The 16,740-nt window shown below is 40.0% G+C and overlaps 1 protein-coding gene across 3 annotated transcripts in view; it reads right to left on the bottom strand.

Moving 5' to 3' along the window:
* Nucleotides 1-399: 399 nt before the first annotated feature.
* Nucleotides 400-16,740, bottom strand: part of dachd (dachshund d) — a 91,841-nt gene continuing 75,500 nt past the window's right edge. For 2 of the 3 annotated variants that reach the window (XM_067516368.1, XM_067516370.1), the window contains exons 7-11: nucleotides 11,183-11,328; nucleotides 7,920-8,067; nucleotides 7,135-7,278; nucleotides 6,037-6,105; nucleotides 400-2,055 (exon numbers count right to left, since the gene is read on the bottom strand). In XM_067516368.1, coding sequence (XP_067372469.1) covers nucleotides 2,018-2,055; nucleotides 6,037-6,105; nucleotides 7,135-7,278; nucleotides 7,920-8,067; nucleotides 11,183-11,328 — 545 coding nt within the window. In that variant the 3' untranslated portion in view covers nucleotides 400-2,017. Of the gene's footprint in view, nucleotides 2,056-6,036; nucleotides 6,106-7,119; nucleotides 7,279-7,919; nucleotides 8,068-11,182; nucleotides 11,329-16,740 lie in introns of all 3 variants that reach the window. The other variant, XM_067516369.1, reaches the window with a different exon arrangement.

Here is a 16,740-nt window from a genome sequence, read left to right on the forward strand (position 1 = left end):
ATTGCAAAACACATACAATTATTTTTTACTGCTATATAAAGTGAAGAACAAATATGCTCATTTATTTTTCTATAGCTCAGCACACCTGCAATGATGTCAGGCCACGTCACACAGGAAATAGTTGAAAAAAAATAAAAAGCCTGGCGGCTGATTGGACCGGTCTGCAGAAACACAACGATTGAGACTTGCAAAGAAAGCAGCTGCCCCCCTCCCACCCACCCCCCAACCCTTAGATGATCCTGAACTGTCCTGTTCGGCTGTGTCAGTGCTGATGAGCTACATGTTTATGTGTCAGTGGCTGTAGAAGGAATGTTAAATCAGTCTCCATTTAAGCCATTCGGCGTTGTTAACGCACAGGATTGTGTCCAAGCCCTCAGGCAACATAGTTAACTCACATAGTTTATCATCAACATGTTAACTTTATTTGAATTTGAAATACAATGAGAGATGATTGAGAAGCTATATAAGTTATCAGTGACAACAGACCGAGACACGCCATCGAGAACAAAAAGAACAAACACATTGTGAACATGGGATACTCCTCCTCCTCCTTCTCCTTCTCTCCTGATTGTTAACACATAAGGTCTAAACTGGTTTGCAGTTAAAGGACTGACATCAGCTTATGTCTAGATAATATACACAAGTGTTTCAACACTGAAATTCAAAGTCTTTAGGGAAAGTAACAGGAAAATTATAACTTATGAGGTTTTTCATTTTTATTTTTTCAGGTTTTCATGAAATGTTTTAAAAAAGTGTTTGTGTGTGTGTGTTGGTGTGTGTGTGTGTGTGTGTGTGTGTGTGTGTGTAGGTTCAACAAGGATATAAGCATTAAATAATTAAATGGCATTCAGATAGAAACGTGACTGATTGGTTCTCAAGCTGACATGTGATCATATTTAGTCTGGCTATTATTTCTTTTCTTTTTTTTTTAAAAAAAGCATTGAGAGGCGCAGATTTTTGAATGTGTCTCATGACAAAAATGTACAGTAAATTCCAAGAAATATTACCTCTGTTACAAAGATTACAGTACTATCGACAGCAAAAGTCTTCGTTTGTAAGTGAAACGTCTGATAATTATGTTTTCAAAATCATCTGGGCTTGAGTGAGTCAACCCTAGTATTTGTTCAGCACAATATAGGATTTATTAAATATCATAATTCCAGGACAAACATTTACATGCCTGCATGCTTTCTCACCAAAATGGCAGCTATGGGAAAGAATGATGGCTCAGAAATAGAACAAAACAAAACTGTAGGTTTATATAAATGGTGGTATTGTTTGCCTAATAGCTCTACTGCATACACAATACCTCTTAACGTTATATACACATACCTTACCAATGCACTCAGGTTCGATAGAGTGAGTCTTCCTATCATTATCATCAGATCTTGTATATACAACAATGGTAAAAAGGAAACTTGATTGTATTGTCATCTAATTTAGAAAACATGTAAATCAAACATCAGTCTTCTCTTTTGAGGAACACATGGGTAGATTCACACCCCCCCCCCCCCCCCCCACAAGGTTCATCTCCACGTGTCATATTTAGCTTCTCAAAATTCAATTTGAAATACAAAACAGAACTTCAGTCGAATTTCTTTTTCAAAGCTTTCTCGCTGGCTGAGATACAGTATAAAAATCTTCAGTGCTGTGAATGTTATGAGTTATGACCATCGGTGTACCATGGGTACATGTTTACTGTGCTCGATATATGTGTTTATCCTTCACGTTGGCCAACTCGTTATGTCAAAACCTGCTTCATCAAACTATTTCGTGTTGGCCGCTGTGATGAAAAAGACTTCTTATTCTACATTCAGACACAACCTCCTCCAGCATTGGGGTGAACACAGCATTTCCACTGAACTCCTACAAGCAGCTTGACTTCTTTCCATTACTAAATCAGCCTGGATAAGGGCTCTCAAGAATCTTCATGGGTTTTCTTTTCTTTCTTTTTTGTTTTTTTTTTCTCCTTCCTTTTTTCTGAAAATTTTATTTCCTCCAGCTCCTGGTGGCCTTATCAGTACATCACTGTGGTTTTCAGGAACAGTCTTCCATCTGCAACAGAGAACACACAGGAACCAAGCATTAGCCAACAGCTAACATCCTGCTGACGCAAATGCGACTGTTGTTGAAAGGTAACTTTAAAATGTTGCCCTCTAGTCGATCAATTTCAGCAGCGTTACTATAAAGCGGTAAATCGATTTGAGGAGAAGATTAAGTTAGCAACTATGACAAATGTGATTGAATATCATGTACAGTAATTTATTTTATTACTTGCAACAGATATAAGCAATAACCATGTATGCACGCTGACATTTATTGAGGCATCTTAGAAAACACTTACAATTAAAAGTAGTTTTGCGTTCCTAAATAAGATCACATTGCTTCATTCAGCATTTACAAATAGAATTACACTATTACAGACATATTTTATTACCAAAAAAAAAAAAAAAAAAAAAGCACACACTGTAACGGTGGCCACGATAAGAGGCACTCAGAGCATCACAACTGTGTGCCACATGTGTTTAAGACATCTCTACTGATACGCTTGTTTGAACATAATACTGCACTCATGATATTAAGCACACTCTAAGTGACATTTCCTGCATGGGAATAGTGTTTATTGGGAACGGCAGACATCCCTCTGTTGTGTTATCTCCAGACACCTCCAACCTAACGAGCTTTGTCCATTTCCAGCGAACACTCTTGTCTGAGTATTCGCCTGAGCGAGCAGCACTGCTCCGACGCTGAGCTGGTAAAAGCATCTGTTAGGCGCAGCTCAGGAGCAAGTTTGACATTTATTACCTTCACATTTCTTCTGCCGGAGAATGCTACAGTAATTCCTTTAAGAAGCACACCTCTCTATGGCAGAGTGCCTAAATAATTCAATGTTAAAGAGAAACGCACACAAAGACATTTAGCGCTGCAAGATGTTGGGACATGAAACAAGCCGCGCAGGACATCGGAGACGACGCTCGAGTCCTATTCTTCCGAGTAGCAATGTCTGAGGAAACATTTACCTCTACTGAAACACACTGAAGCATCAGGTTATTTTGGATAATTAAAAACATATTTTTTATTCCATTAAGTAGAACTTGTTTTTGCTCAATTTATAATCTACACTCATTACATTATCAATATTTTATCAGTTAGCCCTGTTCTCCTCTTTAGCCTGTGCTTTATGTATTGTGAACAGAGAGTGGAGCCAACAAAGGCTTGTGGTGTGTGCATGTGTGTATATGCAGTGTGTGCGTGCTGGGGGAGGGTGGGAGGGGGTGTACAAACACACAGGCTAATTACCCAGCACTGCCGTGGGTCTCAAAGGCATTGCACTCTGGCTGCCTCTATTCAAGCAACAACCACCGACTTCTGTGTAAAAGTCATTACAGCATGAACGCAGCACTGGTAAGAGAAGAGAAAGCCAGGGTGGGGGCTGAAGAGTGCGAAGAGTGAGGGTCCGGATACACAACTTGACACAGCACACATGCACGCCTTTCACAACAAGAGCAGAGGAAACATCACACGCTCACCTCACACTCTGCCTGGCTGCCTGGCGCGGGGCAGTTTCTAGGGGTGTTAATGAAAACAAAGACTTGATTATCTGACGTGTGATAACGTGTAATACAATACGGGGAGAACGTTTTACTTCTAAAGAGGGGAAAAAGTAAAGAGGCTCACTGATTCGAGCTCATCGTCAAATTAGCGTGCAATACTCGTGCAAATGTTGAAACATCTGCTTTTCGTACGCGCACAGAGAAATGTGTGACGTCTTGACACATTGTTTTATGAAAGACTGTCTCATTAAAATATGTTAAAACTTTAGTATTTTTATATTCAAATCAAGATGAAAAGTTCATTAAAGAGAATAAATATTTCATTAGATGCTAAATAAAACAAAGGGAATTTTTGGCTTCTCTCAGCATAAAATTCCTTTGAAAGATTAATTAATACATGTAAATTATGCAAATTATGCCCATGCAAATATTTTATGAAGACAATTAAGGGATCCATTAATTACAGTCTTTTTTGCTTCAGTGACATTCATTCATTTAATTTTAATTTCACTTTAACTGTTTTGATGTTTAATCTTGCAACAAAGAACTTTATCTCTGTGCACAGGGTCGTGTAAACTTGCAGAACACATCGAGTGGGAAGCGGCAGGGAACCAGAGAAGATATTGGGGGAAGATATTCGCATGTGCACCGTTGCCAGGCAGTACTGGCGAGGTACGGTCCCAGTAGCTTGCCTGTGAAAAGAGCCACGTTCCCTCTTGGACTTGATTCAAAACAGTGTAAAAGCAATTAATAAACACAGACTGTGTTAATATCGCAGAATTAGAGAAGTGTGACAAAAGACAAATAGAAATAATTAGTTCTCTAAAATTATGCCCTCATTATTTTTCCCCCTCTCTTTCTCTTTCTCTCTCTCTCTCTCTCCCTCTCTCTCTCCATTGCCTCCCTGAGTTTGGAGTTGAGAATATACCCACACATTTCTCTCTGCTTTCATGCGAGTGATAGGCTTGTTTTTTCCCCTTCTGCTTGTGTAATTTATCAACATCATTTTTTGCCATTTGAGGTTAATTATACAGCGAGGCTTGCAGAGTAGAGCAGAGGAGACATGGGTGGCAGACAAATGCTTCTCTAATTGAACAAAAAAACACAAAGTGCAGCCTGTTATTCGGTTTCCTCCTTCATTCCACTCTTCGCAGCAATGATCAAAGTGACTGAGAGACTGCAAAAATTATATGCTCTATAGCTGCATCATACCGTTCCAGACAGGGATCAGCTGAAAAATATTTAAAGAGGGGGGGAAAAATCGAATTGTGCATCATTTTAACCCAGACTTTACATTGTAAGAGTCAAGCCTTTACATATTTAATTTGACACAATTAGAGTATAAAGCACCAGCTCTTTGTATATAAGTGCAAAATGTTAGAAATTAAAGTGGCTAAATATACTAATCTGGCATGAAATAGGGGGCTATAATTACACTGTATCTGGAAGTTATCTTTGTATTTAAATGATGACATATGGATTTCCTTTTTTGGGACATCAAACTGTTTTAGATCCCTGCAGTGACTGAATGACATTTAATTATGGAGGAGTCATCGTTTCTCTTTGTACATTTTCTTTCTTTTTGCCCTTTCACAAAATATCAGTTCAAGTAGACTAATCAAACATTAAAGAGTTAAAGGGACCTAACTTATTCTTGCATACAAAGATGAACATTTCCCACTTTTCACAGCAAATTACATGGAGCATTTTCTTGGATAAATTTGGCCCTCTCCCACTGATAAGGGCGGTTCTGAGCAGACGCAGCTGAGGCGTATTAAAGGAAAACGTTCGAGAAATAATGAGGATATTCAACCTTTGCAAGGTGTCTTGTATCTGGGTAAACACAGATAGCAGGCAGTCTACAGAGGTTATCACTAGAGTGCCCTTCCCCAAACACATACTGCACCCTGAAGGCTAACAAACAAACAAACCATTAAAAATGTACAAGGCTTATTCATAAAATGGATTGATTTGCCGCGTTAATTACTATCAAAGGGGGGATTCCACTGCTTTTTTTGGTTTTATGACTCATTATTGCTTCCTGAGCTGTAAACAAACCTCTTCTTACACTCATTTTCTGCAACAGTCTACTGTAGGTTACTTATTGTACGGTTTCACTTACTGTATTGTAGTGTTGAGGGTTTTTTTTTTCCAAAAAAAATTTACCTGCTAAAGAATTACAGCTACTTAAAGTCAAGTAAAACAACAATATTATTTCTACAGAAAACCAATGATCTTGACCCAGTGCTGTGGCCCAGATGGTGAGCTGTATGCCCGAACAGCAGGCACAGAAACACTAATGTTCATAAACTGAAGTCGTGTGTGTGTGTGTGTGTGTGCGTGCGAGACAGAGAGAGTGAAAGAGGAAGCAGAGGGGAATGAGGGGGGGCAGAGAGAGAGAGAGAGAGCAAGAGTGAGAGCCAGAGGAAGAGAGAGAGAGAGAGAGAGAGAGAGATTTATTGTCTCATCTGAGCCCCTGTACCTTGTATTGTCCTTTCAGCATCTGTTCTTCCACTGCTGCGGTCACTCTCCATCTCAGGGGTCAGAGAGTCTGAGAGAAGAGAGGGATCACAGCCGTTAAACATCCCTGACATCCACCTATCACAATGCCAGTTTCACAGCATCGTTCATTCGAAACAAGAGGCGAAGCCTTCAAGCTATACCTCCCCCACATCTAACTGGATGTGTGTACTGTATGAAGTGTGCTTTTCTGTGTGATTATCATCCGTAGTGAGATACTCAAAACCTTCATTTAACACTTTAAAATAATTATCCAAAGTATGGCCCTGTGGCTGTGCTAGTAGTAAAATCGTGTCAAACGTAAGATGCAGTTATAGTTCCGTTTTGTAACTGCTTTAATAACTCCATGTTGTGGAGTGGCAGACTTCATCCTGAAACTGGGGTTAAAATGTTGATTTGAGTTTACAGGGTTTTTTCTGTATGAAAAAGATCTGCAGTCCTAACTGACGTGAATAAAATGAAAATTTCTTTGAAGACAGCAAATTCCTGACAGTAAATCATCATTTATGAGCTCATCGTTTTTGCATGTGAAACCTAGACTCTGCAAACAAAGTAACTCGAGCTGCCAGATACAAATTATAAACGACTGTATTTACTTTTTCTTCTTCATCCAGCTATAAGAGAAAACTCTTGTGTAAAGTTAATCTGCAACTATCAGAATAGTATATAAGAATTTATATAAAAAATTTATTAACAGACTAAACGATTGATCAAACAATCAAAATATTAATACATAATAAAAATAATCTCCACAGGAAGAAATAGGAGGCAAAGACGCATTTTACCGGCAGAAAAGTTCTCCTCTGGATAAGTATTCAGCCTTTATTTGTTGATGCTACAAATGCAAAGCTCGTGAGTGTGTTATTTATTAAAATGTACTAAAAAACGATTCAGTTTTCAGGGAACAAGTCATCTTTGATTTCACAATATTTGCTTTGGTTAACTTTTATTTACTGAAAAATCAAATCTAACATTTTGAAGTGGCAATTTTTTGCCCCATTTGACAAGAACCTAGACTAAATATACAGAAGTAAGAGTGTCTCACTGTGGAGCATCTGACCGTTGAGGGAACGCATGCTGTCAGAGGGTGAGGGCTGCTTCAGAGTCTGCTCAGCCTGCTCTCTCCTCTTGGATTCGTACTCCAGAGCTTCTTGGAGTTTCCTCTTGGCCTTCTTCTCTTTCTTCAGTCGCTTCTGAATGATTGCTAAGAAGGGGAAAGACCATAAATGAGCTCTGGGGCTAATTAATCGAGCCTTATTTTGATTAAAATCTGATGCATTGTGGATAACTCTTTCTAGCTGGAAAATGCAATAATAAGCTCATTAAGAAAATTCTACCGTGCAGTTATGGTAAAAGGCAAATCAATTAAACTTAAATATTTTATAATATATAAAGCCTTAAAAAGACAATCTTAGCAAATACTGACTGTGGCTTAGCAAACTGCTGGAGGGAATTAAAGCAAATTGAAATTTTTATTGGGATATTTTTGCTGGATTTCTCTCATTAAACATAAACGGCACACTTAGCATACCAAGCTGATGCATTTAACATGAGAGACAGAATTTCTCTTACTTAATGTAATGTGTATTTCCAACAATCTTAACTGCTTAACGGCAAGAAAGCCAGAGCTGAGAAAGACACAGTAGCTCATGTATGTCACTATTATAATAGTAAACAATAAATATAAAACATGCAGAACTGTGTGAGTACATTCAAGAACTGTGTCTCAGTCTCAACTGCTGTGAAAATACACACATCTCCACAGGGTCCAACACACACAGACACACACACACACACACACGGCTGACAGGAAGGATTCACTGCCAGGTAGTCATCAGGCAGTACCTCTGTTCTTCTGCTCCATCGCGAGCTGCTTCTCCAGAGTCTCCCTAAGCTCCCTCTCTCTGAACAGCTCCATCTTCAGCTCCGTCTTCTCCAGCTGCACCTGCTTCTCCTGAGCCCGTGCATTGTCAATTGCCACTTTGAGCAAGCCCTGTACACACACACACACACACACACACACACATATGAATATATACACAGAGAGAGATACAGAGCAAATGGGAGAGTGGGGAGCACGGAAAGAGAAGAGTGATGTGGGATATTTAAGTGCTTTAAAATGAAGTGACAGCAAAGCAGTGTAAGTATGTCACACACAGCAGTTCTTAGTGCGACCCACAGTACTGATGCTGAATAGAAGGCCAACAGCTGACTGCTGATACATGATTCCTACACTGGTCCTTTTATCTGTACAGATGTCCCTTTAAGCAATGGTTCACACACCATCCAGAAGCACAAAAATGGGTCTACAGTATCACAGTTTTTGTAATACACTTTAAATGAGTGCTAGTGTTAGCGTGCTGAGTGTGTCTGACCCCTTTTGGTCAAAGTTGTGCAATACATGTAGAGACTGACTTCACATCTTGGGACCTATTGAAAAACATAAATATATGTGGGAAAAAAAAAAGAAACAGTTCAATGCTATAATTTTAATACTTAAGACGAAGTACATTTCGTAAAAGGCCCAATGTGCTAAATGGAGTGTAAGAAGTTTCCTTTTAGCTCTTTCTATTTTTATAATCCACAGTGCTCTGGCATCAACAGCTGACAGGTGTAACTGAATTGGTATAAAAACTGTTCCAGTCCCTGTGGCGCGTTTTCAAGCTCCTCACACAACACAGAAGGAATGAATAATATGAATGACAACTATCTCATCATGTATCAATTATATTACTGCCATTCCAAACATACTCCTGATAGTCCTAAATTGAAAGATACTGTGTTCTCAATTGTTAGCTGTACGGCACTGTGGCCATTTTCATCACAATTATTCCCCATCCACACCCAATTATATCAAATGCACTGGGCTATATCTTACTAATTGTTGATTCTTCTGACCTCAATTTATTCTAACTTGCTTTATCTTAATTTTCTGCTTGGTTTCATTTTGTTGATTTGTATATAAATTTTCAAAGCGGAGATCATTATCAAAAATGACTTAGTGAAGTGTTGGGGAGCATGCAGCGAGTTTACTTGTGGCTTTCTAATTACCATGCAGAGCCAAAGGAGAAGCAGGACTCTGATGCCAACGGTACAAGTGCAATGAGAAGGGCAGCGGTGTACACACATCATTACACTCCGACAGAAGGCAAATACATTCATCTTTCTAACTGAAGGTCTTTGAGCTGGAGCCTAAATGCCACTCTGAGTGGATGAGTATTGTTAAGGTATGCTGATTTGCAAACTGATTATGCTTAAATGCATGTTTTGTAGAGTATATGGGAAAGAGGGTGTGGATGACTGACACTGCTGAGTAAAAATGAGTGGTTAAGTAGACAATCCTGACAATGACTTATATCTACATAACTTAGCATGGAAAGCCCTAAATGGTGGAGAACGTAGGCTAGTTGTTATAAACCATTGCCAGGCTGAATTATTAATCTCACAGAGCTCTGACAAACATTGCATAAGAAATATTACAGAACTAGAAATGTAATCAATGATTCAGTGTTGGAATCATATATAGGGCATTCCCCTAGGTGTAAAATACTAGCTTAGCTTTCATAATCCCTACGAATACTGTACATGTATTTATCGGTGGAATTCAAAATTAGCCAAATGAGCTCAGCTGCTTCTATGGTGATATTTAAATAGGTAACTAAATCGAGTTAACTTGAAATCTAAGATCTGAGAAATCTTCAAATTTCTCACTGTCTCTGAATGAGTTAGAGATTAACTCAACTGCTAGAGCAAAGAAAGTTTGACATTGTTCCTAAACAACACCAATACTGACTGATGTTTTTCCGTTATTGATTTGCTTGTGATTTTAGGTCCTAGTTTTGGTGCAGTTTCCTTTTTGCTTTGTTTTATTCCTAATGCATTTTAATGTGACTGGGAAGCACCTTTAGTTGCATGGTGCCTAAAAGTTGCTATGTAATAAACATGACTTACTTTATCTTTGATGCTGAATTGAAACTTTCTCTGTGTGTAGCTCGCCCTTCTTTAGAAAGCCACAATAACGAAACTTTTCATATTAGAAAGTTTTTCTCGTTTTTACAAGATCCCTTTTTTGTTATAACAAGTTTTTTGTTACAAAGACGTCCAGTATTTTCTTGTTTATTGTGAAGCACAAACCAATTCCAGATTTTAAAAGAAACTTTTCTCATTACAATAACATATCACTGTTATTGTTATGTCATAAAACTTATTTTTTTCAGCAAACCAACATATGTTTAGTAAAAACAAAAAAAGCATCATTATTGCCTGTGAAATCATACAGTATAACATGACTGATAAACATGTGGCATATTAAGGCTGTGGGCTGTCCATACCTCACACCACAGGTATTAATCCAACATGTTACATGTTTATTAATCATGCAACAGATACCGTGTCTACTCCACTGTGTCTTATATTCGTGACAAAGTGACTGAGAAAGTTACGAGGATAAAACTGTAAACTGTAAAAACTGAATAAAGTGCTACCTCGACAAACGAAAGGAAACCTTTTTTGGTAGTAGCTGCAATATGCTGCCATACATTTTAAAGCCGCTACTTGTAGAATTAAAAAAGTGCCCAATTTGTTGCCCCCGCGTGGGGAGGAAAAAAAGACACCGAGGACACAGGGTCTGGCGTGAACCTTGCACTAAACTTGTGTTTGTGTCTATACAGGCACGCGTTCCCTTGTGCACAGGAAGGGGGTTGTTTACATGAGTACAAAGGGGAGCATACGATACACACTGGAAAACCACTGGTTACATATTGTAACCCCAGCTTCTATGCGTAAAAGGCATAGCAGCAAAGTAGATAGTTTGTTTTAGCTGTTCTAACTGGATGTATGTCATTATTTTCAGAAAAAATGCGTGTAGACCCAAAAAATAGACTCAAAACATGAAACAAACATCTTGGTTCACAATTACGTGTGTAGTGTGAGTGGCGTTGGCAGTGTAGACAATGAAATAGATTAAAACAGGAGGGTGTCAGTTGACACGTACATCTTAAAAACGCAGCTGACACCATTTTGGCATAAAATGTGTTTTTAAGGATGTTGTGTCAGCGTGACTTAAGTCTTTCCTGATATGAGGGCACAACTCAGTCAGTGGACAATACCTGTATGTTGGTGAGGAGAGTCTCTATTGACGACAAGCCATCTGGGAAGAGGAATGGTGAAGGGAAGCCAGGAGGCAGAGCCTGTCCTGCCAATGACAACCTCTCGTAGCTATCTCTCGCTGTTGGGGTGCACATTGGGTTGTCCTCTGCAAAGAGAAATAAACAGGGAAAATGTATAAAGAATTCATAAAAGGTAGTATTTGTTAAAAAGCAGCTACGTGGCACTACATGAGAGCAGTTTCTGCTCATGCAGACACGTATTGTCCCTGACTTGAATTGACCAGTAGCAATGATCGGGTCTGTATTGAACTCCCGCCGTGAATCCCAGCTCTCCAGTCTTCTCCGAAATATAGCAACCCGGTCCCTTGGAGATTCCTTTGTATTGCTTCTTCTTAAGCTCAAGGTCTAAGTGCGGGGTTAAACAATATCAACTCGGACATAAATCCAGCTTCCCCCATTTAAGAGATGTCATGTGGCCTCCGAAATCAGAAGCAGCTCCGCAGTTTGACCCCAGAGGTTCGGGCTTCCTTTGTGTACGCACGCACTGGTGCCTGTCAAACTTAAGATGACATCATTCTCCATTCATCACCGGCAGAGGGGTAGGGCTCTGCCATCTGCTGTCCAGCCTCTCCACCAGGCCTCAGAGGAGGAAAGAGGAGCAGAGGAGGGAGGGAGAGTAAGCAGGAGGCAAGCAGGCAGACAGAGATACAGCCTGGTCAAACTAAAACAGTATGTCGGACACTGCCGTTTGCTGCCCCATCAGATCTGACACATGTTTTTGTCCAGTGAGCTTTAATCAAGCCAACAATTTGTAAGTGCTACCATCTTGCAGGGGAGACAGTATATTAAACACGTCCAGTCTAAAAAGGTCTTCACAGGAAGCCTGCACCATCAGCTGTTTTAATTGTTAATTTAATGAAACGAGGGGAAAGTTTTATTTGTAATGTGGGACCCTGGCTGTGTTGTGCACAGCACCTCTCCGCTCTCATCCAGTATTCATATCTGTTTATGTGGCAGACTGCATCTTGTACAAACAGTGAGAGGAGCTGAACAGCCCTGCCTCTCCCTCCCATCAATATTCACCAACGCCAGCCAAGTGCTGGGAACAGCTGGTCTTACATTAATTAGTTTAAAGTATTTATTTCACCCATCCTCAGAGCAGATTGAGCAAAAACATTGGAGATTATTTCAAGCATCTGCAAATGCCCTGGAAACATCTCTGCGCCAAAAGTCGAGTGTTAGGATTCACAGTTTAGGTTTGTAATTTGGAGAACTTTTTTTTCTGAGAGGGGTAGATGGTGAAATATGCACCGCTGGTCCGTGGAGAGTGTAAACAACCTTTCTCCTTTTTCAGATGGAGTTCACTCCCGTTGATTAATTAGAATGGATGGTTGCCTAATGGATTAAAATTTGTTTATAATTTGACTTCATAAAAATAATGAATTGCCTACTTTTAAGAAGCCACTCCTGTGGTAATTTGTATTGTTTGGTGCAGTCCTCGTCTGCATTTTGAGGTGGGCGCCTGGGTGGAGATGTAAAATGTTCTCTCCATATACAGTGGCGCAACATGAAAAGTCCCATTTTATCTCAATAAAATAACTAATCAAAGATCAAAAGCATTACACTTGGCTCCAGCTCAGGTTGATATAGATGTATTGCATACATTATATGCATGCATCACCCACCTCCAATAAAATCACCATAACAACTAAAGACGTTAGTAGACCTCGGGGAAAGGTCTGCTGTTGTAGCTCTGTAATTGATTTGTACTGTAGGCACTTTGTCCCTTATTTAGTGTTGGCATTAATCATAAATCATTGCTTTAACAAACTCTGGCTTCCCACTCAGCAGGCCTCCCCTCCAACACAATGTTGGATCACACAGAATATTTGATGGCTTTGTTGCAGGGGAAACAGCCTGTCATGCTCTGGGAAAAGCAAACAGCATGTTTTGTTCGACAGACTCCAACTACCGTACAGCACCTCTTGTCAGATAACATTTCCACCAGGAGCTGTGCATAAATAGTGGCATTTTCAAAAAAAAAAAAAGGAAAAAAAAGGAGGAAAAAAAAGAAAGAAAGAAAAGGGAAGCTAATAGGTGACTAATTTAATCAATATAATCAAAAGTGACTTGAAGAAACTCAAATGTAAATTCTAGTGGAACATGATCTAGATCTGTGGTTTCTGTGCTTTTATGTTATTGCCCCCCTCTACTCCCCCCTCCACATTTCTCCCGGTGCCTGGCTGCAAATGCTGGCATGTGTTTGCATGTTTATTTCTCACCATCGCTCCAGAATCATTGACTTCAACTTAATTACAGCGACAGGCGTTGGAGTGATGGGGGCCGATGGAATGGAGTACTCTGTTTCCAGGTGATATTTCTCCACTAGCAAGGCTGCCAACAGCAGCTGTGACAGCCTCTTGTGCTTACCGTACGGTAAAGGTACAGTTAAGGCCCCGACTATGAAATACTGTGTGGAAAAACACTCGCAGGTCACCCCTGTCACAAATAACATTTCATGCACAACTGTTTCGGCGGATAATAGGAGCCACAAATAAAAATGGGACGCTGTAAATACAATGCATTCTGAATGAAATGCCATAATTTAAAACAACGCCCCCCTCCTCTCTCTGTCCTCCTCCTCCACCCTGCTCTCAATAGCTGCAGAGGGAGTCCTTGACAGTGTGCTAGCAATGATGAATCACCTATCCAGTTAATTTTCTCACTCCTCATGTGTTGTGCTTCTAAAACAGGGACCCAGGAATTGACTTGACAAACTATGAATGTAAAAAATATCACTTGGAGGGATCTGGGCTTATCTCCAATTTACATGTTATTAGATTTGTGTCGCAAGCGGCACTTGGACCTAGCAAAGCTGAGGCAAAAAAGATGGGGCACATGATAACCAAAGATAAAACATGTCTAAAACCCACTTGAAAGCCTTTGAAATTTTTGATGGAAAGGAGGGGAGAAATACAGAGGAAAATGGCCTGATTTGAAATGTGACAGACACACACTCTGCAATCTGTGGTAAATCTAGAAGAAACCTTGGGAAATTTAGCTGCAATCTCTGGATAAATAGCTGTAATTGACCTTGGGAGTTGAAAATGTGCCATATGTTTCTGGTTCCTGTGTTTGAAACTGGGTCCCTAAGGACATTTCAGCTGAGTCCTCGCACGAAGGCAGTGTGAGCAGGGGGAGAGGAAGATGCAGAAAGACACAGAGAGAAAAAGAGGAAGAGGACGAAAAGAACGCCAGGAATGAGAGATAGATGGTTGAAGACAGAAGATGGATGGATAGATAGGGGAGGCAGAGTCTGAGGAAGAGGAGGCTGGAAAAGAATGGGTGTGCAGTGAATGAAAGACTGACAGAGAGGAAAAAAGATAGGAGAGAGAGGGAAAGAGAGAGGGAAAGAGAGAGGGAGAGCAGAGGTACATTTGGCCGGCCAGTCAGTGTGATATATTGACAGGTGAAGCTTTTGTCCTTGCAAAGCTGTGTTCCTCCCAGCAGGAGAAGTGAATGCTAAACCTGGAGGTTGTCAGCACAGCCAACACAAAGCAAGGCACAGCTTTTCACTGCACAATTACATTTGATTTGACCTGCCAGGGCCGCAGAGAAACCAGCCTCCTTCGCATGGAGTAGTTATGACCTCTTGGACAGCCATTAGCAGCTAACACAGCATTATTTCAACCTGCACTTAGAGCGCTGGATTTGGAAAATCTTGTCAAGGGAAATATCTGTCTTCTGGTACAAATGCAATGATGCAGAGCTGGGCATAAAAAAGTAGATGCATGCAATTTGAGCACTTAAAAAAACATGAGCCTGACTTATCTTGTAAATGATGTCTGCACTCTGAAGGGTCTTTCAGGCAAAAAAAAAAACAAAAAAAAACTGTACGATAGCTTTAAAAAGGATCTACAGTACGTCACAGGCCTGTTTTAATGTCATTTTACTGTATGTCACTTTTTTTACCTTGTAATTTCTGCAAAGTTGTGAAAGCAGTTTCCCAAGTGTTAACAAAGGTTGAAATGCAACAGTATGTAATTATACTAATGGAGGGTTAAGGTAAAAACTTTTTAAAGAATTTGTGATGATCTACACAAGACAAATTCCTTTACAGTGACTATCACTTGCATGTGCTGTGCATATGTGCATGCACTGTACTGTATACACTGTGAACAAAGAGAAAACAAACACACACAGATGTATGCAAACACAAACCTTTTAACCCATACACAACCATTACACACACACACAGGCACACGCACACACACACACACACACACACACACACACACACACACACACACACACACACACACACACACACACACACACACACACACACACACACACACACTAATGTGCCCTCATCACATTTAAGCTAATTTCCTTTTCATCACAGAGAGAGGAAAATGAGTGTTTGCCCCATCCCTGCTGGGGGACAAAGTCAAGAGCCCTGGTCGGTTTGGGCTAGATTAACAGGTAACATTTGGCTCCCACTCTCTTATCACAGCATGAAAATCAAACCGCGTGTTTTCCTCTATCGCTCTCTCTTTCTCCCCTCCCTAATGTTCCCTTCACTTAGAGATGAAATCGCTTGCTGCACAAACCCATTTGGAGAGAGGAGAGAAGGTGAGCGGGATAATCAGGCTGGCCACTGGGCCGTGTTTCCTAAATGCTCTCCAAAACATTACTGTGCACAGGCATAAAATTAGCGCCAGGACCTTAAAATGTTGACATTTAGCATGACTTTTTGGAGAGTGACACCCTCATATTTTCTTGTAGGATATCATTAAATTTCAACTGCCCTATGGCTGTGCCTTTCCATTAATAACCAATTCAGTGTGTCACTTCTCCCTCTTTCTCACTCTCTCTCTTGCCACCTTTTTAAAGTAATGAGTCCATTGCTTTGCCTTAATAAATTGAATGGTATACTCAAGGCCATATGAAGATAGAGCCACAGATGGACAGGCTGCATGGAGGAAATAACCATAAATCCTTTACTGTCAGAGACGCGGTCTGAGGTGACAAAAGAAGACAATTGTGATGCTCAATTGCGATCACGCTGAGATTACAAAAGACACAGTGAAAGGTTGAATTTCCTGGCATGGATAAAGAATATTTTTATTGCTTTCATAATGGACTGATGTAATATTCTATACATGTATAAAGATTAAATGCCGACAGATGATTGTCTATAATAATTTGCTATGTACATTATGTTTAATACAACCAACAGCAAAACACTATGAACTACAAATTGTGCCTTTGAAACATACTCCAGTATCTTGGTTTGAACAATTCAAATAAATTTCATCATTGGTTTAATTGTTGGCTGGAAAAATTGTGAGAACATTAAGAGAGAGGGTAAAAGGAATGGAAACAGAGAGAGCAGGAGACAAGGGAGCAGAATCCGTGTTGACTTCCATTCAGGAGGAAGATATCTTGTCTTTTTATGCGGCCCATGTCATATTTATTGCATAAAGGTCAGAGTGTTCATTTGTTCAAAGTCAGCGTTTTCCCTCTCTCCTCTCCTTCATGTAATAAATGCAGGG

This window comes from Channa argus, chromosome 9 (assembly GCF_033026475.1).
Source record: "Channa argus isolate prfri chromosome 9, Channa argus male v1.0, whole genome shotgun sequence".
In the NCBI taxonomy this organism is placed as follows: Eukaryota; Metazoa; Chordata; class Actinopteri; order Anabantiformes; family Channidae; genus Channa; species Channa argus.